This window comes from Prionailurus bengalensis, chromosome E4 (assembly GCF_016509475.1).
Source record: "Prionailurus bengalensis isolate Pbe53 chromosome E4, Fcat_Pben_1.1_paternal_pri, whole genome shotgun sequence".
NCBI classification, from domain to species: Eukaryota; Metazoa; Chordata; class Mammalia; order Carnivora; family Felidae; genus Prionailurus; species Prionailurus bengalensis.
This window is the reverse complement of record NC_057360.1, coordinates 12,327,933-12,352,789: the sequence shown is the minus strand read 5'-3', so window position 1 is coordinate 12,352,789 and position 24,857 is coordinate 12,327,933. Positions and strand designations below refer to the sequence as shown.

Genomic DNA, 24,857 nt, shown 5'->3' with positions numbered 1-24,857 from the left:
CTCTTGGTTCCATCTCTTCAACTCTGGGTGTCTTTTGGGTTTGGCCAGGATTTTCCCTCTCTGTGTCATGTCTTAGAGACTCTCAAGGCAGTATTCTGGGGCAATCATAGAGCCATTTCATTTATTTCTTATCTGTTGGGTCACTGTCCTTCATTACCTGATGTTCATTGCTGTGAAAACCTTTGTTTTGTATATTTTAATCTGGTGGTGGTTGTGGTTGTTACTGTTTCAGGTAAGGGTTTAAATCTGGTGCCTGTTATTCTGTCATACTAATTTCCTAGAGCTGCCAAAACAAAGTATCACAAACTGGCTCATTTAATAAAACAACAGAAATTTATGCTGTCATAGTTTCTGCAGGTTAGAAAGCCAAAATCAAGGTGTTAGCAGGACCGTGTTCCCCCTGAAGGCTCCATAGAAGAATCCTTCTTTGGCTCTTCCTAGCTTTTGGTAGCTTCCCATAATCCTTGGTGTTTCTTGGCTTATGGCTGCATCGCTCCATTCTGTGCCCCCATCTTCACATGGCTGCCCTCCCATTGTAGCCGTGTCCTCTACCATTCTTACAAGGACATCAGTCATTGGATTCAAGGTCCACCCTGATCCAATATGACCTCATCTTAACTAATTACTTCTGCAAAGACCCATTTCCAAATAGGGTCAAATTCTGATGTTCTGTGGGACATGAATTTTGGAAGAACACTATTTAACCCATTATATCTCTTTTGGTTGCAAGCAGAATTCTACTATTTGCTTTTTCAACACAATTTCATTAAAAAAAATTTTTTAGAGAAATCGATTCATTGAGTGCTAAAACACTGTTTAAATCAGAGAGTATACAATACAAATTTTTAATCCCAGTTTTTTAAGTGTATTTCTTCGTTTGTTGTCATGAATATTAGGAGAACAGAACTAAAATACATCAAAGATAGTCACACACATCCCACAATATTTACAGGGAATACCTTCTGTCTTTCCATGGAAAGACAGCATGGAAAACAGGGTCAGAATGATCCTGTAGAAACTTCCTAATGAAAACAACCCAGTCAGCTTATCTTAAAGTTGAGCATGGCTGCCACAGAACCCCATCCAGGGCTCCCATGCTTCCTTTGCTGCTCCAAAGATACTGTGCCAATTGGGCAATGCTTGTGTATAGCCACCATATGGGACGCAAAAAGTCCAAGGTCCCTAAAACAGGACTAGGTCCTGGGGACACTCCCCTCCCTCCCAGATCCATCTGAAAGATACTTTAGATTTCAAGACAACTTTAAAACCTTTTAATAGTACCTTGCATGGAGAGTCAGCATGATGCAGTAGTGTAAATACATGAGCTTTCGATTCAGATAGGCTTGAATTTTAATTTAGCTCTATCACTTTCTTACTGTGTGGCTAAGGCAAGTTATTTAACTTCTCTGAACCTGGGACTGCCTGTCTGTAAAATTTATAATACTTCTTTTCCCACAAAATTTTCTTAGAGATAAAATGGTTTGCTGTTTATATATCAACTAGTACAGTGCCTGCTATACAGTAGCCTTAATTAGTATGAATTCCCTTTACATCTCCAATATTTGTTAAATAAGTTACATATTTATAACTATTGCATATATTTCTTATTTTCATAAAGATACAGAGATGGTTTATAAGAACACATGAAATTCTGTAAAGTAATGAATAAACCAAGGCCATAGTACTATGTTGATCATAATAGCCTAAAAATTCTGACAAACCTTTCAAGTCTGAACTCTGAAGCTTCCTGTCAGTCAAGACAAAATGGAAAATATTGTGTGTTACAAATTCTCACTGTCAAAAGGGATGAATCATAGGAATTTCTTAGGAGAACCTAAACATTTTTATTATAGTATCTAAAAGAAATTTTACTTAGAATTAGTAAACAGTGCCTTAACTTTGTCTAGTGTCACAACTGTGTTACTGAATTTAATATGACCATTATCTATAGTAACTATCAGAAAATCAGTTTGAGTATGAAAAATAGATTTTAGTATCCTCACACTTAGCTCTAGCTATATTATATGTTTTGGATTATAGTTCTTTTTGTTATTATTAGTGAGCATACACTTTTATATTAGTTTCAGGTGTGCAATATAGTGACACTATACACAGTATTTCCATACATCACCCTGTGCCCGTCACAGGTGCACTCCTTAATCCCCATCACCTATTTTACCTGTCTTCCCCTCCCCTCTGGTAACCATCAGTTTGTTCTTGGATTATAGTTCTTTTTATCGTAGCAGCTCCTAGTTGTTGAAGTTTTACCTTGTTTTCTACATGTATCAAATTATTTTTCCATCTGCCTGTCTCACTATTTATTAACATATACCTTTAATGCCATTTGCTTACAATTAAGCTCTAAGCTCCAAGAAGGTAGGAATCATTATCTTGTTTTGGTTAGTGCCCTTCTCAGGATCATAAGAAAATGATTGTGTGTGTGTGTGTATGTATATAGTTTTAGTTTTTATAACATATGTATTTCTCAGTAACAACAAATGTTTTCTAATGAGCCAACTAATAATAAATTAAAAATTTTTAAATATAATCTTCTTAGAACTACATCTGTTACTATGCTGAGTAGAAATGATTTATTAAATTGTTGATTCAGTATGCCAGTCATTTTACACTCACCTGTTTTACTCTTTTAGTTGCTCTTTATCTGCTTCTGAATCTTGCTGAGGATACACGCACAGAACTGAAGATGAGGAACAAGAACATAGTTCACATGCTGGTGAAGGCTCTTGATCGGGACAATTTTGAGCTACTTATTCTAGTTGTGTCATTCTTGAAGAAACTCAGCATTTTTATGGAGAATAAAAATGATATGGTAACTTACATTTAAATAGTCCATGTTCACCATTTTCAAGTTAGAAATGTTTTGATAAGAAATAAACACATTATTCCCCTACTGAGATTGTTCTGAATGAAAATTTTACAATGGCAGTAACTCTCTTAAATGGCTTCATTAGGAAGTATATTCCTTATTAGTTCATACTATACTAAATTGAAACTATCTGAATAAAAAATGTTTCCTAATATATTGTATAGGATGAGTCTTTCCATATTAAACATAATATGTAGAAAGTAATTTAAACTTAACATTGTCCTTCAGAAGCATCTGGTTTGTTATTTTCCTTTAAATTATTTTTTTCTCCCGCATTTCTGATGTTGGTGTGCGGAATTGCAATCTAGCCCAGTCTTTCCTTTTTCGCCTCCCATCCCAGTTGGTAGCCACAACTTGTTGATTCTACTTACGTGTCTCTTGAAGCTGTACCTCCTTTTTATTCTCGGTGCTGTTGTATTAGTTCATGCCATCTTTATTTACACCCTCTTCCTTTCTTGTTGAATATTATAGTAGGCTTCTATTTGCCATCTTATATTGTGTTGATGGGTGATCTTTCAGAAATACAAGTTGATTATATAGTATTTCCCCTTCTGAAAAGTATACACAATTCAGAAATAATGTAAAGGTAGAGTAGAAATTATCTGCTTTTTCCCCACATCATTAAAAAAGCTTTGTAAGCACAGTGTTACACTGTATAGATATTATATTAACCAGAACTTGTTTTCAGATATTTAAGTTGTTTATAATTATAGCTATTTTAAAAAACACTTGAGTGGACACATTTGTACATGCATCATTGTCTATATTTCTGATTAATTTCTTAGGATAGATTCCTAGATGTGGAGTCATTAGATCATTGGCCTTAACTGTATTGAGGACCATTTTAGAAGTATATGCCAATACAGTCATTATATGACTGTGTATTATTGGTATAAGTAGATTCTCTTTCAGATAGTCTAAATATATAGTATTTCTGCCTGTTTTTTCCTTCTTTTGAACTTAAAAAGTACTTCTTTAGGAAGTACCTTATGCTTATTGAATGGCACAGCATGCTCTTTGAAAACCTGAAACTGTTAACATCAGATTTAATAAGTGCCTTGAATTCTGATACTTGAAATACATGAAATTTTATTTTAACCACAGATATTTAGTATCTGTCATTTTCATCATTAGTATATAATTATTGATGATCACTGTATGCCTGATACTAAGATTGAATTTACTTAGATTAATAAAAAATATGTTTTTTGTTTTCATTGATATTATTTTAAAGAAGAATATGATGAGATGGTGATATATACACTCTTGAGTAGAGTGTAGGTAAATAATTGCTTTCTCTTGCTACAAGTTGAAATAATTCTTCCATTTTTGTGTTTAGATTAAGTTCACCTTTAGTACGTTTGCAAAATTCAAATTAATTTGCCATCAGCATGTATCTACTACATTTTGGTTAGATTTGTATTTAGGAAATAAACTTCTTATGTGTTCATTCTATCAAAAGTGATCTCAAAATTATTATTAAAAATAATTTTCTGGTAAGGTCATAGATTTGGAAGATACCATATAAATTGTCTCATCAAATCTCACTTTTCATTGAGGAGGAAAAACTGAGGTTCAGAAAAGGTCATTTATCCAAGGTCATAAAAATGATGCAATTAGCCAGATTTTTACCATAGATGGCATGCATTTCATCTTTCACTGTGGAAGAAGTACATTTTATTTAAAGGCATTGGTAGAATCAGGATTTTCAGAGCTTGACTAGACCTTACATCTATGTCTAGATCTAGCTAATTTTGCAGATAAATTAGCAGAAAATCAGAGAGGTTAAGGAATTTGCTCAAAGAAACATCTGTGGGTATTTGGCTTCCTACTCTTTCTCTCTGCTCCCAGGGCAAAACAAAACAAAAAATCTTTATGTTTTTTAAAAAGATATTTTTGGCAAAGATTAAGTGTCAGCAACTTTTAAATGTTGGCCTCTAGGAACACTGAAAAAGAATTGGCTGAAATAAATTTGCTGATAGATTGTTAATAAACTGTCACTTTATATAAAACATTTAGTAAAAGTACTAATTAATTATAAATTCCATTTTATAGACATAGATTTGAAAAGGGCATTGCATGTTGAGATAATTATTAAATTTAGCTTGTGGGATTGGGCTTTTATCAATCAAAAACACATGATTAGAAGGCTATGTCTAGTGTTTGACCATCTGATTGGACCACATGGTACATACTTCACATTCCATTTTTTGCAATGGAAATGCAAATTAATTTTTTAAAACTCTCATTACTTTATTAGGTTTGCTATAACAACCATTGTGTAATGTTCTTATTTCAAAAGAAATTTATTAACTTGATTTAATTAGTAACAGATGAAGCCTGTGGCAATTTTATTTAAAAGGGGTGGAGAGGAGGAATTGTTGCTTTGTTTTTGAGGATGTATTATTTGTCTAAATAAAGTGTTCATTTTACTGTTGATGTGAACTAATACTGACCTTTTTAGGATTAATATATTTTAAAGGAAATTTAATTTACTTAAAAAAGTCTTTCAATTAATGATTTAAATTGACTTTGCCTATTTACTAAATAAATACAATATAACAAAAAGGGAATAAGAAATATTAGAATATGATTTTAATAGGAACAAGAGAAAGGGTATATATTCCTTAGATTTCTTATTTTCTTACTAAGTTTGAGAGGTTTTTTAAAATATTTTAAAATTTTGAATAGGTCTTTTAACAGTTATTATGTTTTGTAAGTATTTTCTCCTTTTCTATGACTTGTCTTTTCATAAAGCAGAAGGTTTTGTTATGAGGTCGAGTATATCAAAAAGTGTTTTTAATAGATTGCATTTTGGTGTTGTACCTAAGAAATATTTGCTTAACTCAAGATCCCAAAAAGTTTTCCCTGTTTTCTCTGAGAAATTTTGTAAGATTTGTGTTATTTTTGTTCTAGTTTAGGATATCCATTTTTAGTTAATTTTATATGTGGTACAAGGTATGGATCAAGATTCATGTTTGAATATAGATGTCCAGTTGTTCCAGCCCCATTTGTTGAAAAACCTGTCCTTTCTCCACATAATTGTCTTTGCAATTGCTTTTGTACTTCTGTTGAAAATCAATTGGCTATATATGTGTGGTTTTATTTTTGTACTGTCTCGTATTTAATTTATCTACCTGTCTGTGCTTTCACTGATATATCTTTGTCTTTATTACTGTAGCTTTATAGTAAGTCTTAAAATCAGATAGTATAAGACCTCAAATGTTATTATTCTCTTTCAAATTATTCTGGCTATTTCATATGGTTTACCTTTCTATATACATTTAGAATCAACTAGTCTATTTCTTAAAAAAATAAAAATAAAAAATCCTGGAATCTTGACTGGGATTGCATTAACTCTATCGGCAGGATTCAATATATTAACTATACTGGATTTTCCTCCATGAGTATGGTATAGCTCTCCATTTATTTAGAAACTTCTTGATCTCTTCCATCATTTTATGGCTTTTAGCACATATATTTTGCACATATTTTGTTAGATTTATACCTAAGTGTTTTGGCATTAGAAATAATAGGGTTTTTTTTGTTTTGTTTTTTATTTTAGGGAGAGAGAGCATAAGCGGGAGACAGGGGCAGAGGGCGAGAGAGAATCTTAAGTAGGCTTTATGCTGAGTGTGGAGCCTGACATGGGGCTCAATCCCATGATCCCAGGATCATGACCTGAGCTGAAATCAAGAGTCAGACAACTCAATTACTGAGCCACACAGGCACCCAGCTATAGTAGTTTTTAAAAAATAAATGGTTTCCTGTTATTGACGGATAGCATACAGAAGTTACATTTGACTTTTGTAAATTTTCCTCGTGTCCTATGACCTTGCTGAATTCAGTTTTTAATTATAATGGCTCTTTGTAGATTCTTGGAGATTTGCTAAGTGGACAATTATGTTATCTATAAACAAATTTTTATTTCTTTAATTCTAATCTGCATGTCCTTTGTTTCTTTTTCTTTCTTTCTTTCTTTCTTTCTTCCTTCCTTCCTTCCTTCCTTCCTTCCTTCCTTCCTTCCTTTCTCTTATTGTACTGGTTAGGTCCTCTAGTATGATGTTAAAAAGGAATGCTGTAAGTGGATACCCCTTTCTTTTTACTGATCTTAGGCAGAAAACAATTCTTTTACTATTAAATATGATATTAAGTAGGTTTTTTTGTAGATACTGTATCAGTTTACTTAAGTTCTATTCTATTTCTGGTTTGCTGAGACTTTATCAGGAATGGATGTTGGATTTTTTTAAGTGTCTTTTCTATTTTTTTTTTTCAACGTTTATTTATTTTTGGGACAGAGAGAGACAGAGCATGAACGGGGGAGGGGCAGAGAGAGAGGGAGACACAGAATCGGAAACAGGTTCCAGGCTCTGAGCCATCAGCCCAGAGCCCGACGCGGGGCTCGAACTCACGGACCGCGAGATCGTGACCTGGCTGAAGTCGGACGCTTAACCGACTGCGCCACCCAGGCGCCCCTTAAGTGTCTTTTCTACATCAGTTGAGATGAGCACATGGTTTTTCTTCTTTAGACTGTTGATACAGTGAATTGTGTTAATTGACTTTAGATAGAGCCAGTCTTGCATTCCGAGGAGAAACACCACTTGGTCACGATATATTATCTTTTTATATATTGTTAGATTCGATTAGGTAATATATTGTTGAGGATTTTTGTATATGTGTTTATGAGGGAATACTAGTTTATAGTTTTCTTATGATGACTTGGTCTGGTTTTGCTATTAGAATAACAGTGTTCTTATAGAATGAGTTGGGGGAGCATTCTGATTTTAATTTTTCTGGAAGGGTTGGTGTAGAATTGGTATCATTTCAATCTAAATATTTAAAAAAACTATTAATGTTATTTATTTATTTTTGAGTGGTAGCTTTGTAGTTTTAATCTTTCAAGGAATGTATCCATTTCATCTATGTTGTCAAATGTATGGGCAAACAAGTTTTTGTACTTTTTCCTTCTTACGTTTTTAAAGTCCAAAGGTGTGAGGTGATTATTCCTCATTTCATTATTGATATCGGTAATTTGTTTCTTTTCTCTTTCCCTGTCTCTTTTTTTGTAAGTTAGTGGTTTGTCAATATTATTGATATTTTCAGATAGCCAGCTTTTGGTTTGATTTGGGGAATATATTTTCACTGAATTGAAAATTCTAGGTTGACATACTTTATAAATATCACTTCATTATTTTCTGGCTTTCATAGTTTTTGACACGAAGTGTGAGGTAATTCTTATCTTTTGTCTTCTATATGTAATGAGTCTTTTATTTTCTACCTGCCTCCAAGATTTTATCTTCGCTTTTCAACAGTTTGAACATATATCCCTCTAGGCGCGCGCGCGCGCGCGCGTGTGTGTGTGTGTGTGTGTGTGTGTGTGTGTGTGTGTGTGTGTTGTATTCTACTTGGAATTCTCTGAGCTTGTATGTGTGATTTGATTCTTTCCTTGTTTTTAGAAAATCCTTGGCCATTATCTCTTCAAGTATTGCTTCTGTCCCTTTCTGTGTCTCTTCTGCCGGATTTCAATTATACCTGTTAATCCATATGATATTGTCTCATGGCTCTTTGATACTGTGTTGTTATTTTATTCTTTTTATTTTTAAAATTAAAAAAAATTTTTTAGTTCAATTTGGAAGATTTCTATTAATCTACCTCCAGGCTTACTTATTCTGTCATTAGCTATATCACATCTGCTTTTGAGCCCATGAAGGTTTTCTTCATCTCTGTATTGTGTGTGTATGTGTGTGTGTATTTAACATTTCCATTTAATTCTTTTAGTATCTTTTTCTTCAAAATTCTCTGTTCATTCATATTACCCATTTTTTTCCAGTAGAGCCTTTAACATATTAATCATGTTAAATTATTACTAAATAATAATTCTCTGATATGATTTTAAATTCTCTGATAATTATACAGGTCATATCTAAGTCTGGTTCTATTCACTGCCTTCAGTGGGATATTTTCTTGCTCTTCACGTATCATAAGTTTTTATTGAAACCTAGACACCATGTGTTGATTATTACAGATTGAGATAAATATTGTTTATGTCTGGAAATAGGCAGACTTTATTTTCTAAGCCTTTAGTCATTCTTGTCAGGAGTTACCTTCCACGTCTTATGGGCTCACACCCATGTAGCATTATGTTGTCTTTGGTATGGGGTATTGGTTGCCAGAGGGTTTTTCTCAGTGTTCATGTTCCACCCTCCACTTCAGACTTTCCTGGTGTGTCTGTGACTCAAAGAGGACCTCTCACTTCATTTTAACACTCTCTCAGCAATGTACTGCTATTACTTGTTACTTGGCTTTTACTAATATGGTGCCGGGTTCAGAGAGGGGGAAAGAGGAGATTCTTTTGTTGTTCTGATTTAGCCTTCAGGCAGTCTTAGGCTGGTCCCATGTCCATAGTTATACTTGTCAGCAGTGGGGCTTCCGCAGTCATCCCGTCAACACCTCTCCTCTGGAAACAGGAACGGAAAAGAACAGAGAAGAACCGTTTCTTTCCCCCAGCTGCTGTGGGTCTTTACCTGTGTTTTGGATGTGACAGGTTTTGTCGTATTTACCCAAGAAGCTTAATTCTTTTGTTTTTTAGGGGAATAGGAGGAAAAGATCTGGGCAGCATTTTATGCCTCTTCCCTAATGGCAGCGGTTCCCCTCCCCTGAGGCCCCCTCGACTAAGGGGGAAGTTTTCTTCCATGTCCTGTTCTGTCCCCAGTTTTTCTTGTGACCTTCCGATCAGGTCCCTGAAAAGACCTTGCGAGTGGTTGCAAACACCCTGAGCATCTGCAGCGTCACATTTCTATAGTCAGGCTTCTTCACAATTTATTTAAAATCTTCCATGCAATCTTCTCTCCCAGTTCTGTGGCAACTCTGTTTTTTTCCAGTGAACCACCCTGTGTATATAAACCAGTGCTCATGGCCCTTCTCTCCTTCAGGGTACCTACCTTCCTTATATTTCAGGCCAGTTGATTTCCTTGGAACCTCAGCTCTTTGGTGTTTTGTTTTGTTTTGTTTTGTTTTGTTTTGTTTTGTTTTGTTTTTTAAATGATTATTTTTAAGACAGAGACAGAGCATGAATGGGGGAGGGTCAGAGAGAGGGAGACACAGAATCTGAAACAGGCTCCAGGCTCTGAGCTGTCAGCACAGAGCCCGATGCGGGGCTGGAACTCCCGGACCGTGAGATCATGACCTGAGCCGGTCGGACGCTTAACCGACTGAACCACCCAGGCACCCCAATGTTTTTTGTTTTTTTTTTAAGTTATGATTTTATATCTGGAATTTTCTTCCAGTTAGGGTGGGAACCACATCTTGTCCAGATTTTTATATCCTAAAAGTAAGTTTGAAGTTCTGCCTTTTTTTTTTCTTTTTCAGAAGATGGGATATACTTTTTATTCACTTTTATATCTCCCACCCTGTCCAGCACAGGGCCAGACACATAGTTCTGCCTATTTTTCTTAATCACTGTGCCTCTACTTGACTAGTTCCATAGCATTTTAATTAATCTCCCTATTTCTATTCTTGCCTCCTTCCAATACATTTTCCACTTTGTAATCAGAAGGATAGTTTTTAAAGAGTTCCTTGAATGCTGAATCTTCCGTATCACCCCAAGGCCTTTGCACATGCTATTTTTTTTCCATCTAGGCCACTCTTTCCTCTGCCTCTTCAGTTACCTTTAGATAACTTCTGTTCATCCAGGAGATTATTTTTCCTTAGAGAAGCCTTCTTTGACAACTCTTCACATTGAGATTATATCAGATCCACTCATATTTTTTCATGGTACTGGCTTTTGTTTAAATCTTCTTAAGTAACTGTATAATAATTTCTTTATTTCACTCCTTCTAGAATATAAGCTCCATGAAGACAGGTATCATTTCTCCCTTGTTCACCAATATGTAACTGGGACTTAAGTTAAAAAATATTTGTTAAATGAATAAATGAAGCTTAAAAAGTTGTTATTTACTGTAATCAGTGAAGCTAGTGATAGAATTATGGTTCTGTATACATTTGACAAATCTTTTTCACTGGCCTCTATGGAAATTGTAGGAAGGTAACAAAATATTTACCTGGCCTACTCAGAAGATTAAACTAGGAGAAAGGGAGAACCAAAATTAGAGTCTTTGGAGATGGATTTGTACTTTTTAGTGAAGAGCTCTAGATAGGATTACAGTGTGGCTGTGGAGTGAAGATAGAGGTCTGAAGGAAAAATCATTGTTGGTTTGTCAATTTAGTATTTTTTAAGAAAACCAGTGTTCACTGCTAAGCATGGAATGAGAGGGAAAAAGGTATATTGAGGGCTCAGTTAGCAATGTGACTCTTATGAGGTCAATGAAAGATTGCAGTAAAGGTATGGCAAGGCAAATAAATGCTTTAGTTTTCTAATACAAGAAAAGTAGAGCAACATTACTCATAAGTCTTTCGGTAATGATCGAAGAAACATGTAATTATTTAATAATTTCTCTCCTTTTTAGCCATTGCTTTGTGACAGAGGTGTGAGATATTTTTATAACCAACTTGCTCTGATTGCTACCTTAAGAAAAGTGAATATTGGGGCGCCTGGGTGGCTCAGTCGGTTAAGCGTCTGACTTCGGCTCAGGTCATGATCTCGTGGTCCATGGGTTCGAGCCCCACATCGGGCTCTGTGCTGACAACTCAGAGCCTGGAGCTTGTTTCAGATTCTGTGTCTCCCTCTTTCTCTGACCCTCCCCTGCTCATGCTCTGTCTCTGTCTCAAAAATAAATAAATGTTAAAAAAATTTTTAAAAAGAAAAGTGAATATGGGGCTTATGTTACCAAAAAAGTTGTCTTCTATGAGTTCTCACTGTAAAGCAGGCTTCTCTCGAAACAGTTTTATGATCACCTAGAATGAGGGTGAGCAAACTTCTGTAAATGGCCAGGTAGTCAATATTTTAGTCGTCATTTGATGTATTTATTTTTGGTTCATGTGGTCTCTGTTGCAGCTTCTCCTCTCTGCTGTTGTAGCATGATAGCAGTCATAGTCTGTAAACAAATGAGTGTGAGTGCGCTCTAATAAAACTTTATTTACGAAGACTGAAATTTGAATTCTAAACATTTTCATGTGTCATGACATATTATTCATTTGATTTATGTTCAACCATTTGAAAATATAAAAGTCAAAACCATTTTTAGCTCTTTAGCTAGTTTAGCAAACTAGCCATAGTTTGCAGACCCCAACCTGGAGTTTCCACTGTTACGTAAACCAGCTTCTCTACTGAGGTTTTGTTTTTTGTTTTTTTTTTAAGGTTTATTTGTTTTTGAGAGAGAGAGCGCAAGTGGGAGAGGGGCAGAGAGGGAGGGGGACAGAGGATCCTAAGCAGGCTCCCCGCTGACGGCAGCAAGCCGGACATCGTGGGTCTGAACTCCCAAACTGCAAGATCATGACCTGAGCAGAAGTTGGAAGCTCAAACTACTGAGCCACCCAAGTGCCCCTTCTCTCCTAAGTTTTATAAGATTTTCAAATACCAGATGACTACCAGGCCAAATTAAACATGACAAAAATAAATTTTTTTTTGTCCTCATTGTCCTATACCCGCTTTTCAGTTTACAGATCTTAGTTAATGAACCCACATTCTCCTTATTGACTGTGCAGAAAAGGGCTTGGGATTGCTCTCCTTAGATAGGCCTTCGCACAAGGCTGACCCGTGGCTGGCATCTGGGAACTTGGATTTCAGGAGTGTTTCCACTGTTCCCTAACTGATAAGGGTCGTTTACTGTGCCTAAACTATTTGCACAAGCAATGTGGTTTTTGCTAAACACCTGCTTTCCTTCTGGGAATCTAGAATTTTAGTTTGTGCTGGCATAGGGTTCCTGTGTGACCAGCCCCCAGTAAAAACCTTGGGCACTGAGTTTTAGCCTCAATTCAATATTGAAGCACATCCTGGATGACTGTGTGGGGAATGGATTCTAGGAAATTTACACCTCTGGACTTTGCCTCCATGTGCCTTTTCCCTTTTATGATTTTGCTTTGCCTCCTTTCATAATAACAAATGACAGTCACGAAGGTGACTGCATGCTGAGTCCTGTGAGTCCTTCAGCAAATTACTGAACGTTGGGGTACTCTTGGGGACCCCCCTCACATTGACCAGGACACAAACCTGAAAGTCATCTTCAGTGCTTCTACTTCACTTCTCATTCAGATGTTTTGACCATATCTCCTAAACATCTCTCAAATTATTTCCTCTTCAACCTCGTTGTCCTTTCTTTGATTCAGACTCCAATCACCTCTCACTTGTCTACTGCAATATTCTTAAGTGCCTACTTTCGATCTCTACCTATTGCAGACTATCCTTATATGATGTCCCTTAATCATTTGTTTGTGTCCTATTCTGTGTATGCATATGTGTATATATGTATGTATGTATTTATATATTGATCTTTATGCTACTAGTCTGACCACATCACCCTCTGGACTTAAAATCATTCAAAGCATTCTTCTTAGCACTAAAAGTTTTTTGTGATTTGTTCAACATCTATTTAATAGGCTCCTGCCATTCCCCAACTTATATTTTATACTATGTCCATACCAAAGCACTTGCAGTGCCCCAAATAAGCTATTTTATGCCTAAGTGTCTAGCCGCTAGCTTTTCTACCTGGATCTCCATTGCCTTTCTTAACCAGAGAGTAAATTATTAGACAGTTTTAAAAACTTTATTCCTAATTTGAAGTCTTTTCTACTCTTCTAGATAGCTTGGTATTCTTTCCATGTTGCTTCAAGAAGACTTCATGCATTCCATTTTTATTACATTGGTTTTTGTTTTTGTTTGTTTCTTTAGAAACAGCGTGTGCACATGTACTTACAAGAGGGGGAGGTACAGAGAGAGAGAGGGAGAAAGAGAATCTCAAGCAGGCTTTATGCCCAGTGTGGAGCCTGACTGGGGCTTGTCTCACGACCCTGAGATCATGACCTGAGCCAAGGTCAAGAGTCAGACGCTTAAGCGACTAAAGCCACCCAGGCACCCCTATTACATTGTATTTTAATTATTTGTTCTATTTGTCTGCTCTGTTTTTAGACTGTGGAATCCTTAAAGGCTAAGACATGATCTTGTTTGATCTAGCACAGGGCCTGGCACTTTGTAGGTGGCATTCAACAATGTGTTTTCAAAGTCTCAGTGTAATTTGGCTTCAGTTGACACTCTTAAGTGAAGGAAGGATGGGATAATGTAGAAATATGTGTTTTCTCCTCAAAAGTTTGATTTTACAAAAGTTTATAGATTAAAATGAGTAGACAGAGTAACACATAATTATAAAATAGATATACCTAAGGGTAAAAAAAAATTATTTGCAATCTTTTTTGTCGTATTGTACAACTGAACCTCACTGCATTTGTATTATTGTATTACATAGGTGGAAATGGATATTGTTGAAAAACTGGTAAAAATGATACCCTGTGAACATGAAGATCTGCTGAATATCACCCTACGACTTTTACTCAACTTATCCTTTGACACAGGACTGAGGAATAAGATGGTACAAGTTGGACTGCTTCCCAAACTCACTGCACTCCTAGGTATGTCTTTTAAAATCTAATGATGGGGTTGCTTGGAATTTCCAACACCATTGGAAAATTGAGCTCTGTGTTGAAGTCTGCTGAGCAAAAATCATTCTGTATATGTTCTTTGATTGGGAACTCAATACTAAAAATAAGCAGAATGAATGAAAAATGATGCGAGCCAGGATTTCCATGGTGCTATAGAATGAAGGAATAGAAACTTTTAACTCTGACTTCATTTGCCCATGTGAAAGTGAAAAGATAAAAGTACTACCAAGAAAGCAAGAAGGAAAAATTACTTTCTCTTTAATAGTATTTTTAGGGGCGCCTGGGTGGCGCAGTCGGTTGAGCGTCCGACTTCAGCCAGGTCACGATCTCGCGGTCCGTGAGTTCGAGCCCCGCCTCAGGCTCTGGGCTGATGGCTCAGAGCCTGGAGCCTGTTTCCGATTCTGTGTCTCCCTCTCTCTCTGACCCACCCCCGTTCATGCTCTGTCTCTCTCTGTCCCAAAAATAAATAAATGTTGAAAAAGCAGGTATCATTTAATTCTTGCATTCTGCCATACTGTTAAAATATTGCTTTTGAATACACAAATTTGTGGAGCCTTTTTGTCATTAAGTTGAAAAGGGCATTTTTTTAATAGCATGGGTTAGAAAATATTGCATTGGCACATTTAGTTAATAATACATTGTTTTCTTTTAACTGTTAGCAAGATAACTATATAGCAAAGATGGATTGAATAATTAACTCTTAATGCTCACACATAAGGCTTCTTGGAAGAGGATTAAAAAGTCCTTTATGATCTGTTCAATGTCTGTCTTCATAGGTACTTGCTACTCCCCAACAGATACTTTATTATGTTTATACTGCACATATAACATATATTGAACATATATTATACTGAACTATACGGTTCTCTAAACAAGCTCTTTATACCTAAGTACTTGTCCACCTGCTTTTTTTCTCTACCTGGAATGCCATTGTGTTTTTTAACCAGAAAGTACAATTCTTACCCATCTTTTAAGACTCCGTTCCTTTGGTCAGCACTGCGGTTTCATTTTTTTTTTTTTTTTTTTGTAGCTTTCTCCTTGTTTTAAAATATTTTTTTTAACTGTTAACCACTAGTAGTGTAATAGAAGAGAATGATTTAAAATTAAGTTTATTCTTAGCTGTCTATTATCTATGAATCTAGTCTCTCACTGATATCATTATTTTCTTTATAATACTAGCAATAACATTTATATTGAATGTTTACTGTGCCAGTCATTTTGTTTTGTGCTTTCTTTACATTATCTCGTGGAATCCCTGAGATCTTTACTCACATCTACACAACTGATAAAAGGCACAGCCCACATTCAACCTCAGTTGTGTCTGTTGCCAAAGTTGGATTTCTTAACTACTACATTAAACTACACTGTGTAGTATATTAAGTAGACCATGATTAAGTAGAAAATCCAGTTCTGCAACTCCCCTTAAAATAAAGGAAGTTTTTAGGAAACTTATTTCTTAATCCTTTTCTCAGAATAGGAAAACCTTTCACCAGTCAGTCCAAGAACATTTGGCCTATTGACCAGTCCGCAAATATTGCATAGGACTTTTATTATACAGTGTAGAAGGAACTCTGTTGAGAAGCACTTTCAAAAATTGCTTTTGTGGAACCAAAGCAATACATTTAACAAGGAAACAGGAAAACTTGAAAAGTAAAATTGATGGCACTTTGAATTTAATTCATTTAATCTTTTATCTAGCATGAATCTAGCAGAATTATGTATCAGATATTAGGTTAGATTCTCAGTGTATGCAGATAAGTAAGTTATATTTCTTGTCCTGAAGGAGTTCATAGGCTATTTGGTTTATTCTGTATTTAGTGACCTACTTTTATGAAACAAATGATTTAAGAGAGATTTGGGGGAAATTACGAACAGGATACGCAGTCTATATTTTATTAACAAATAGCAAATTTTGTGATATGAGATATAGCATTTAATAAAATAATTTCTTTCATCTCTTCTAGAGCTCAATTTCTGGAGTCAGATTGTCTTATTAGAATTATGGCTGTCTTTACTTCTAACTATGTTGTGTTGGGCAAGGTACCCAAACTCTGACCCAGTTTTTGTCCATCTCTAAGATGGGGATAATAATTATAACCAACTTAAAGTTCTTTTGAAGCTTAAATGAGGTATTGTATTACGGAGTGCTTAAAATAGTACTTGACACATAGTAGCTTCTTAATAAATATTAGCTATAAATCATTTTTTTACCATCATCACCATCATCATCATTACTTAAAGTGGACATTCTATAAGTGTTGCTGACTTACCTTGATCTGAATACAAATACCTTCAAATAGCTATTATGTCTTTATTGACAAACTAGGTAGCTTATTTATTTTTACTCTCCTGGGATGTGTGCGGTTTGATTCAATTTCAATGCAGTAAAATGTTGAAGATCTACTATGGCAAAACCCAGTGTTAAGCACTATAGGAAAATATTTTTCAATCTATGGATATGTTGAAATTCAAAAGAGAGAATGTTTCCTTACTGGTCCTTCATCGGCAAAATGCCATTTGAGATGCACGTTGACTTTAACCAAGGTGATGTTTATAAAGGAAGAAGAATAGAGGCTGTAGAAAGTATTTCAGGTAAAGTGACCAACATTATCTAAGGCATAGATGGTGCTAAGCCAGTGTGAGGAACAATAACTAAGAAGATAGTAGGAGATAACTTTGAAAATAAATGGGGTTTATGTTCTTATGTGGTATTATGAAGGTTAAGACTATGCTAATAAGTTATACTGAATTTAGCTGATGGTGGGAATCATTGCAGGTTTTTAAACTAGTTGGGTCACAGAGTACTGCTCTAGAGAAATTAATCTGACATTATTCTATTGGATGGACTAGAACTAGAGTCTGCAGAAGAGCATAATAGTCTATTGTAACAGCAAGACCAGAAGTACAGAAAACATGGACTAGGAAAGAGGTAGTATGTCAGATGTGAGGCAAAAGAAATACATATTACAGGTAGACTTAATGTGACATGCTTACTTTTTGAATGTAGGTGATGATAGGAAGAATTCATACCCCATGACTGTTAGAAGTCTAGTGCCAGGGACAGAAAAAGAGAAGTGTGAGGGAAGTAGTTTGAGGAAGCTAGCAATAGATTCAGTGTGAGACATTTTGGAGACAAGTAGAAACATAGGTCTATAGGTCCGGAGGGGTGAGGGTTAAAAAAGGAACACTTACCTTATAGAAGAAAAGTGGGAAGAGGAAACCACCAAAGGAGACATAACAGCCAGAGAAATGTATTTATTTTTTGACAAATGCATAAAAAGTATATCAAGTTTAGGCCGTTACTGAGAAGCCATGATAATCTAGGACTCTTCATGCTTCAGAGATGAGGTTTTGAGTAGGAAGAGCAACTGAAAAGTGTTTACCTTGTTTGAGTTATTCTTTCAAAGTGTTGTTACTTCGTTATTTTCTTTGAAATATCATGAATTCCTAAGGCATCGGATTTTACTACACCAAGGAAAGTAAAAAGCTAGTATTATTCAAATCTTGCATTACATAGGTAGAAGTAGAAGATCTGAAAAATTTCTACCTCTGTTATCTGTAAAAACAGATTAAAAGCAGAATGATTTTGTTGAGATGCTTATGGGTAGCTTACCTTCATAACTTCTTGGCTTACCTTTGTATGATAAATAAAATAGGTTGATAGTTAAATCCTCACAAGAACAGCCACAAAAATTTTCTGGGAGAACAAATTGAAAAAAATATGGAATGGTGTTGTGATTTGAATAATTGTTAAAAGTGTACAGAAATTTGGGTACAGCTTAACTTTTTTGCCATATGAGGAATCAGTATACTTTGTAAACTCATGACAACTTTGATCTATCTGAGGACTAATAAGTAGGCTCTAAAATCCTTCCTCTTTAGGTAAAGATTATGTCCCATCTTTTCTTCCCTTTTTGTTCACTGCTCACAAGTTATTGAATTTTAACCTGAGCAATTTCTTTCTTTTCAAATGTTCATGTATCTTTTGCTTAATAACTTTGTTTAGTTCCACCTTTTCATTCTCTACTTACAAGCCATGGAAGCAATGGCAATCATACATAGTAAACAAAAGAGAATATCTACTGATATTCCAGGATCAAGGAAAGGGAGAAAATGTACATATTGAAGAGAAATTAAAATATACTAGAGAACAGTGACTTCAGCTTCTGTAAAATGCTTCAGAATGCCTATAAGTATTTAGAATATACAGGTTTACATCTGTTTACGTATCATACATTCTTTTAATTATTTTAAAGACACTGTTGTTTTCTACTTTTTCATTTAAATTATGAGTTAAATAAGCTTCTGTGGGCCTTTTATAAGGTAAGCCTATGGGGAAAAAAAGCATTTCAAATTCCAAATAACTGACTTCAGTATGAGTTTTTAGAACATAACCATTTTGTAAACTTTATAATTGTTTGTATTTATCATCGTCCAATTATTCATCATTTCCCACGAAAAACCTGTCAACTGTATTAGTGGAAGACAAGGCTATGATTATTAATAAACAACCTTAAGATCCCAGTACCTTAAGACACATCAAAGATTTACTTCTTCCTCATATTATATATCCGTAATAAGTGAGTAGAAAGTGTTGGTCCGTGTCACCATGAGAGACCAAGACTAACAGAATCTCTGGGTCACCATGGCACCAGGGAAGAGAGAAAGAGAAAAGGCAGAGTTGTAAACTTCTCTTGAAGACTTCCACTCTGAACTGACAAATATAATTTTTGCTTACACTTGGCAGTGATAACAGCAAGTCACATGGCCATGCCGAACTTTAAAGGGTTGGCAAATGTTTGGAAGGATTAGAAGTAGAATATTGGTGCGTTAGCAACCTAACAATCCTGAAAGGTATTTTCCAGTTTTTCTGAATTTTCTTTTACTTGTTTTTTCAGATTTTTATTTTTATTTTTTATTTTTAAATGCTTATTGTTGAGAGAGAGAGAGAGAGAGAGAGAGAGAGAGAGAGACACACATTGAATTCAAAGCAGGCTCCAGGCTCTGAGCTGTCAGCACAGAGCCCGATGTGGGGCTCGAACTCACGAACTGTGAGATCATGACCTGAGCCAAAGTTGGACACTTAACTGACTGAGCCACCCAGGCGTCCCAGATTTTTATCTTTAAGTAATCTCTGTGCACATGTTGAGGCTCAAACTCACAATCCTGAGATCAGGAGTCACATTCTGTGCTGACTGAGCCAGCCAGGCACTTATGAATTTTATTTTAGCTGAGTTTCCAGGATTACCAGAATCTGTTAAAAAAATACATCCTGAGACATTATAGCAATACTACCATATGTAGTGTATCTAACTACTATAGTACCACAGAGCACATTAATTAAAAGCTAGAATTCTGGAGCCATACTATATGACTTTGAATATTGGCTTCATCTGTTATTAGCTATGTGATACTGTGTAAATTATTTAACCTATGTGTCCATTTTCTCATCTTCAGTATATAGATAATAATGTATGTTAATAAGGAAAGGTTAAATAAGAGTACAGTGTTAGGAAATTATATAGAATACAAACTATAGCTATCCAAGGAATGGGTCTTTCTGATAAGAAAGTTTTCTCAGCTTATAACATTAAGGGTATTTAATCATTTTATATAAAGTTCTTTAAAATTGATTACATGTTTCTTTTCATAAATGTTTTCTTAAATGTACTTTTAATACCATAAACGTCATTTAAATTTTTATTGAGAAGTATAGTGTGGTGGTTAGTACGATAGGCTTTGGAACCAGAGTACCTGCGTTCACCTGCTATATGAGTTTTTTTAATCATTGAGTCAAGATAATTTATTATACAGGAATGTAAATATTACTGTGCTCAACTATTTCCCCTTACTAAATGGCCTCAGAATTCCATGTATTTAAATGTTTTATGTACAGGTTTTCTGTTTTCCCCTCTTATTTTTAGCTGTCACTTCTCATTTCTTCTGTTCCAGAAGCAATTCTATAGCAGCAATTTTCCTCTCTCTAATGATATATTTCTAATCTCTTGTGGTCTTGGAAACTGACAACTGAGCTTATTTGAAGTGTATATTTTGTTAAAAATGAATTCCAAATGAATGCCCAAAGGGTTCTCTTCCCAGTAACACACTCCTCTTAGTAAGGTTTATTGCAGACTTTGTAACATTTCTTTTAACTGTGAAGAAACCTATTTTGCTTGTTCTCTCTGCTGTGTCCAAAGAAATTGCATTGAGTGTATAAATGATTTGCTGATAAGCTATTAATAATAGAATAGTCATTTTTATACTTGTTACTGTATATGTTACTTGTGTGGAAAAATAAATCATTAACTCCTAACACAATAAACTAAATTTCTCAATTGAGCAATTCAGTGATATATTTAATATCTCTGGTCTTTGGCCACTACAATTATATAGAAATTGTAGTAAGGAAGCATTACACAGAGCATAGATTTTAAAGGGATAGGATATAATTAGTATAAGCAATGACTTTCAAACATCTTTACCCCAATCTATAGTATAGTTTACACTACAACCTAATACCCACATGTGTATGTGATATATATATGCATGTGTATATATCCATATGTGTATATTTATATACATTACATTTTACTTCTTACATCTATTACAGATTTTAACATACGTAATTTTTAAAAATGTTCACAAAGCAGTATTTACCATTTCTGTGTGCAGTGAACTGTATTTTCTATTTATTTTCTGTTCATTGTTTATTCTACTTATGACTTATATTAATTTTGTGTTCTGATTGATTTGACATTCATTTGGAAAACATTGAACTATGGGAAAGTGATTAGATTTCTTTCCCATCAAATGTTCAGAAATCTTAATCACTGTCTCTGCTGGATTTTTTGTGTGTTGAACAGTAGATTATCTAAATTCTTCTAGGTTATTCTTGGCAAGTAGTGATGGGAGTGATTCCATGGAATTGAAATTTTTTTTAATGGAAAAAACCTTTTGTAAATCCGGTATTTGAAGAATTTGGAGTACATTTTCTTCATTGTAATCACGGAGAAGGAATTAAAGAGCATAGAGTAGAACATGAGTGGTCAGGTTGGTTTTTTATTAGAAAGAAACTCAGTTCAGGTTGATAGAGGACTGAATTAAAGAGTTACCTATTTTATGTATAGAAATTGTTTATTTTTTAAAAGATGCAAAAAACGTAAAGCCACTTTTGTAGGGCTACACATGTGGAGAACTTTTCAGAAGTGATTTTTAAGGGATGCTGTTTCAACTGGAAATGCTATCAGATTTTAAGTAGGTTTTCTTTACTATTATTTGGGGACCCCATAACTGAAAAATCTTTTTATATTTAATGATAGATTATTTTAACTAGAGTACAATGAATCATGAATCTTTCAGGCTTTAATAAAGCGGTGCTATATGAACATTTAATCCCCTTCTCTTGCATCCTGAAACATTTAACTAGTACATTGCGACCCCTGCTGTTGTCAGAATTGCTGAATAAATGAGAAAAAAAATGTAATTGAGGAAGATTTTGTGATTTGACTTACTTTTAAAGGCAGAGAGGTTTTGTTATAGCTCATCTGTTTCGCCATGTGAGGCTGAGTGAAATGTTACTCAGTAAAACCAAAAATTATTTTAAAATATTGTCATACAAAGCATTTCATTTAGGGATTTTGAATTTAGCTTTTCTTTTGACATCAGGGACACAAAAAATGGATTAATAAAGAATTTTAGAAATCATTATTTAAAATTTTCTTTCTCCACTTCTCCTGAAATTGATTTGTTTGAATAGTTTTGATCCTTTGCTAGGCATAGAAGTTCCCTCAAGGGAATAAACCTTATAAAATGTGTAGGTCTCATCCTACATATATGAATTTTTGCATTTGTTAAAACAAAAATGGACTAGTCACAGCCAGCCTGATGGTTAAAAATGTTTCAAAATTTTTGTTTGGATCCATGAGAACCCTTGTATCTAAGTATCCCTTTGTTTTTTTTAAATGCCACCCAAATTATTCCATTCTTACTTCATTTTTGATAATGTTACTTTCCTAAGATTTCATAAAGGACTCTAAACTTACCTCTGCTTACTATTTCAGTATCAGTTATAAAATCTTTTCAGTGTTATTCATTCCCATGCTTGACACATAATTTCTTAGGTGTAGAAACTTCATATTACCATCTGGGAGACCTGTCATAGCCGGGGGTTTCCGCAAATGTGATTATATGCAAATTGAATTGGACCTAGAAAGTTTGGCTTTATTTAGCCAGTTGTTAGTTCAGTCAGGTTTTTTATGATATAGAGTTAATTTTTTTTAAATGTTTAGAGATTTTTGGCTCATCTAAGAATCAAATCATTATAAAAAAATATTCTCTGTCATAAGTTCTTAAGCCATTTGACCTTGACGTGTCTCAAGAGTGCTTCCTTATGTCAGAATATCCTGGGTTGGGAGTTGGCAAGGAAATGCTTCGTCATAGTGTGTTCTTCAGTTTCCTGGAGAATGCACTGATAGTGTTTCAAAAGTGACTTGAAAACTAAATGTTCCTAGCTTTTCATCTGATGCACCAGACAAATGTTTTTGCACCTCTCAGTTGCTCTGGCTCCGATGATTCATAAGCTAATAAGTACTGCTTGATGTGCTTGGGGATGATGTTAAGTAAAGGAGCAAGCATAAATCCCCAACTGAAGTGCATTCTTTGGGAGAGCCTACCTAGTTCATCATGAAATAGTTTGTACAGAAAGCTTTAAACATCACATAATGGGAGAGATACTTTATTACAGAATGCATAATCAATATTAAAAAAAAAAAACTACTGAATTTACTGGTAAACTCTTTTGAAGAATTTTGAGTTTATTTACAGTATTCTTTTTCCTTTTTGAATGATATTGATATGTATTTTAAAGTGAGTAATGTTCCAAGTTTTCCTGTCAGCTTTTCAATTTTTAACTTGATTTTCAAAGGGACTTAAACTCAAGGGAATAAACACACACATAAAATGTGTAGGTCTCATCCTACATATATGAAATTTTGCATTTGTTAAAACAAAAATGGAATAGTCATAGCCAGCCTAGTGGTTAAACAGATTAGATAGCTACCTATAAATTATAGGCAATCCTCACTTCCCACAGTTTCTCTGCTATTTTGTAAGTTTTCCCTGTTTATCAGGAGACTGTAGGAATTCAGTGGTTACAGAGCATCAGTTTTCAAACTTTGGTCTCAGGACTCTTTTTCACTCTTAAAAATTATTAAGGACCTCCAAAGCACTTTTGTTTATTAGAGATTATATCTAGAGATATTTACTATATTCATAATTGAGAAAAAAATTAAATATTCATCTTAAAATAACGAAGTTGCTACACTTTAACATAAATATGTTATGAAAACTCTTTCCAAAACAAGACAAAAATTAGTGACAAGAGTAGCATAATTTTATATTTCTCAAATTTCTTTTTTTTTTTTTTTTCATTTTGCAAATTTCTTTAAAGTCAGGCTTAATAGACAACAGCTGGCTCTCCTAGCTCCCTCAACACTCTGTCGTGGTATCATATTTCGTATATGTCTTAGCCTCTTATGAGAGAATGTGAATTTTAAAAAGGAAAGTAATATATTAGTATTGTTATAAAAATGGTGTGACTTTGGGGATCCCCTTTAGGGATCCTCAGGCTGCACCTTGAAGACCAGTGAATTAGAGCATTCCTTTAAAGCTTTTACTTCCTGTTAAATGCATGCATTCCTGATTGTAATAATACACCAGGAGTCTCAAATTAGCAGCTTAAATCCAGCTAGAAGACATGTTCGGCTTTACCAAAATATAGTCTCTTAATTTTATCTTTGGATTTCTAGGCATGATCCAAACTCTCCCATTCCCCTGAGATAAACCTTACTTTCTTGTAGACGTTTCATTATATTTCTTGCCTTGCCCTTTAGACATTTTGAGTGTTCAGCCACTCACATCTTAGAATCATTTTTATCACTTTCTTTGGTGCTTTGTGAAGAAGGGTGGGGAATGTATGACATGATGTAGGAGAGTGGAAAAGGAAGACCCTGAGCACAGAGGGACAACAGCATACAGTACATTCTGGATAATTAACCAATACTAGACTTTTCATGCTGCCCAGCAGTCATACTACATTTTCTTCTTTATCTGGTCCTCCCACTCTCCTAACTGAGAGTTTCATTCCTATACCTTCTCATAAATCCAACACCTCATGTTCATCCTAGGCTCATTACCTTGTTCTGTTCCTATTTCACTATAGGAGCAGTCAGAAAAACTTCCATGAGTTCCTGTGGCCACACTTACCCTCCTACCTCTGTCTGTACTTGGCTTCCCTCACATTATTCTGGATGAACTTGCTCCTAATCTCATCATTGACCAACATTCCCTCTCCATCCCATTCCCGGTCACCTACTCAAGGTTCTTGCTCCAGCAGTTCTCCTCCCTTGCATTAATTTTTCCC

At 34.8% G+C, this 24,857-nt stretch overlaps 1 protein-coding gene across 2 annotated transcripts in view; it reads left to right on the top strand.

Annotated features, from left to right (window-relative positions):
• The window catches only part of KIFAP3 (kinesin associated protein 3), a 174,797-nt gene that overhangs the window by 63,786 nt on the left and 86,154 nt on the right, over positions 1 to 24,857 (top strand). For both annotated transcript variants that reach the window (XM_043568731.1, XM_043568733.1), the window contains 2 exons: positions 2,652 to 2,830; positions 14,245 to 14,407. In XM_043568731.1, coding sequence (XP_043424666.1) covers positions 2,652 to 2,830; positions 14,245 to 14,407 — 342 coding nt within the window. The remainder of the gene's footprint in view (positions 1 to 2,651; positions 2,831 to 14,244; positions 14,408 to 24,857) is intronic.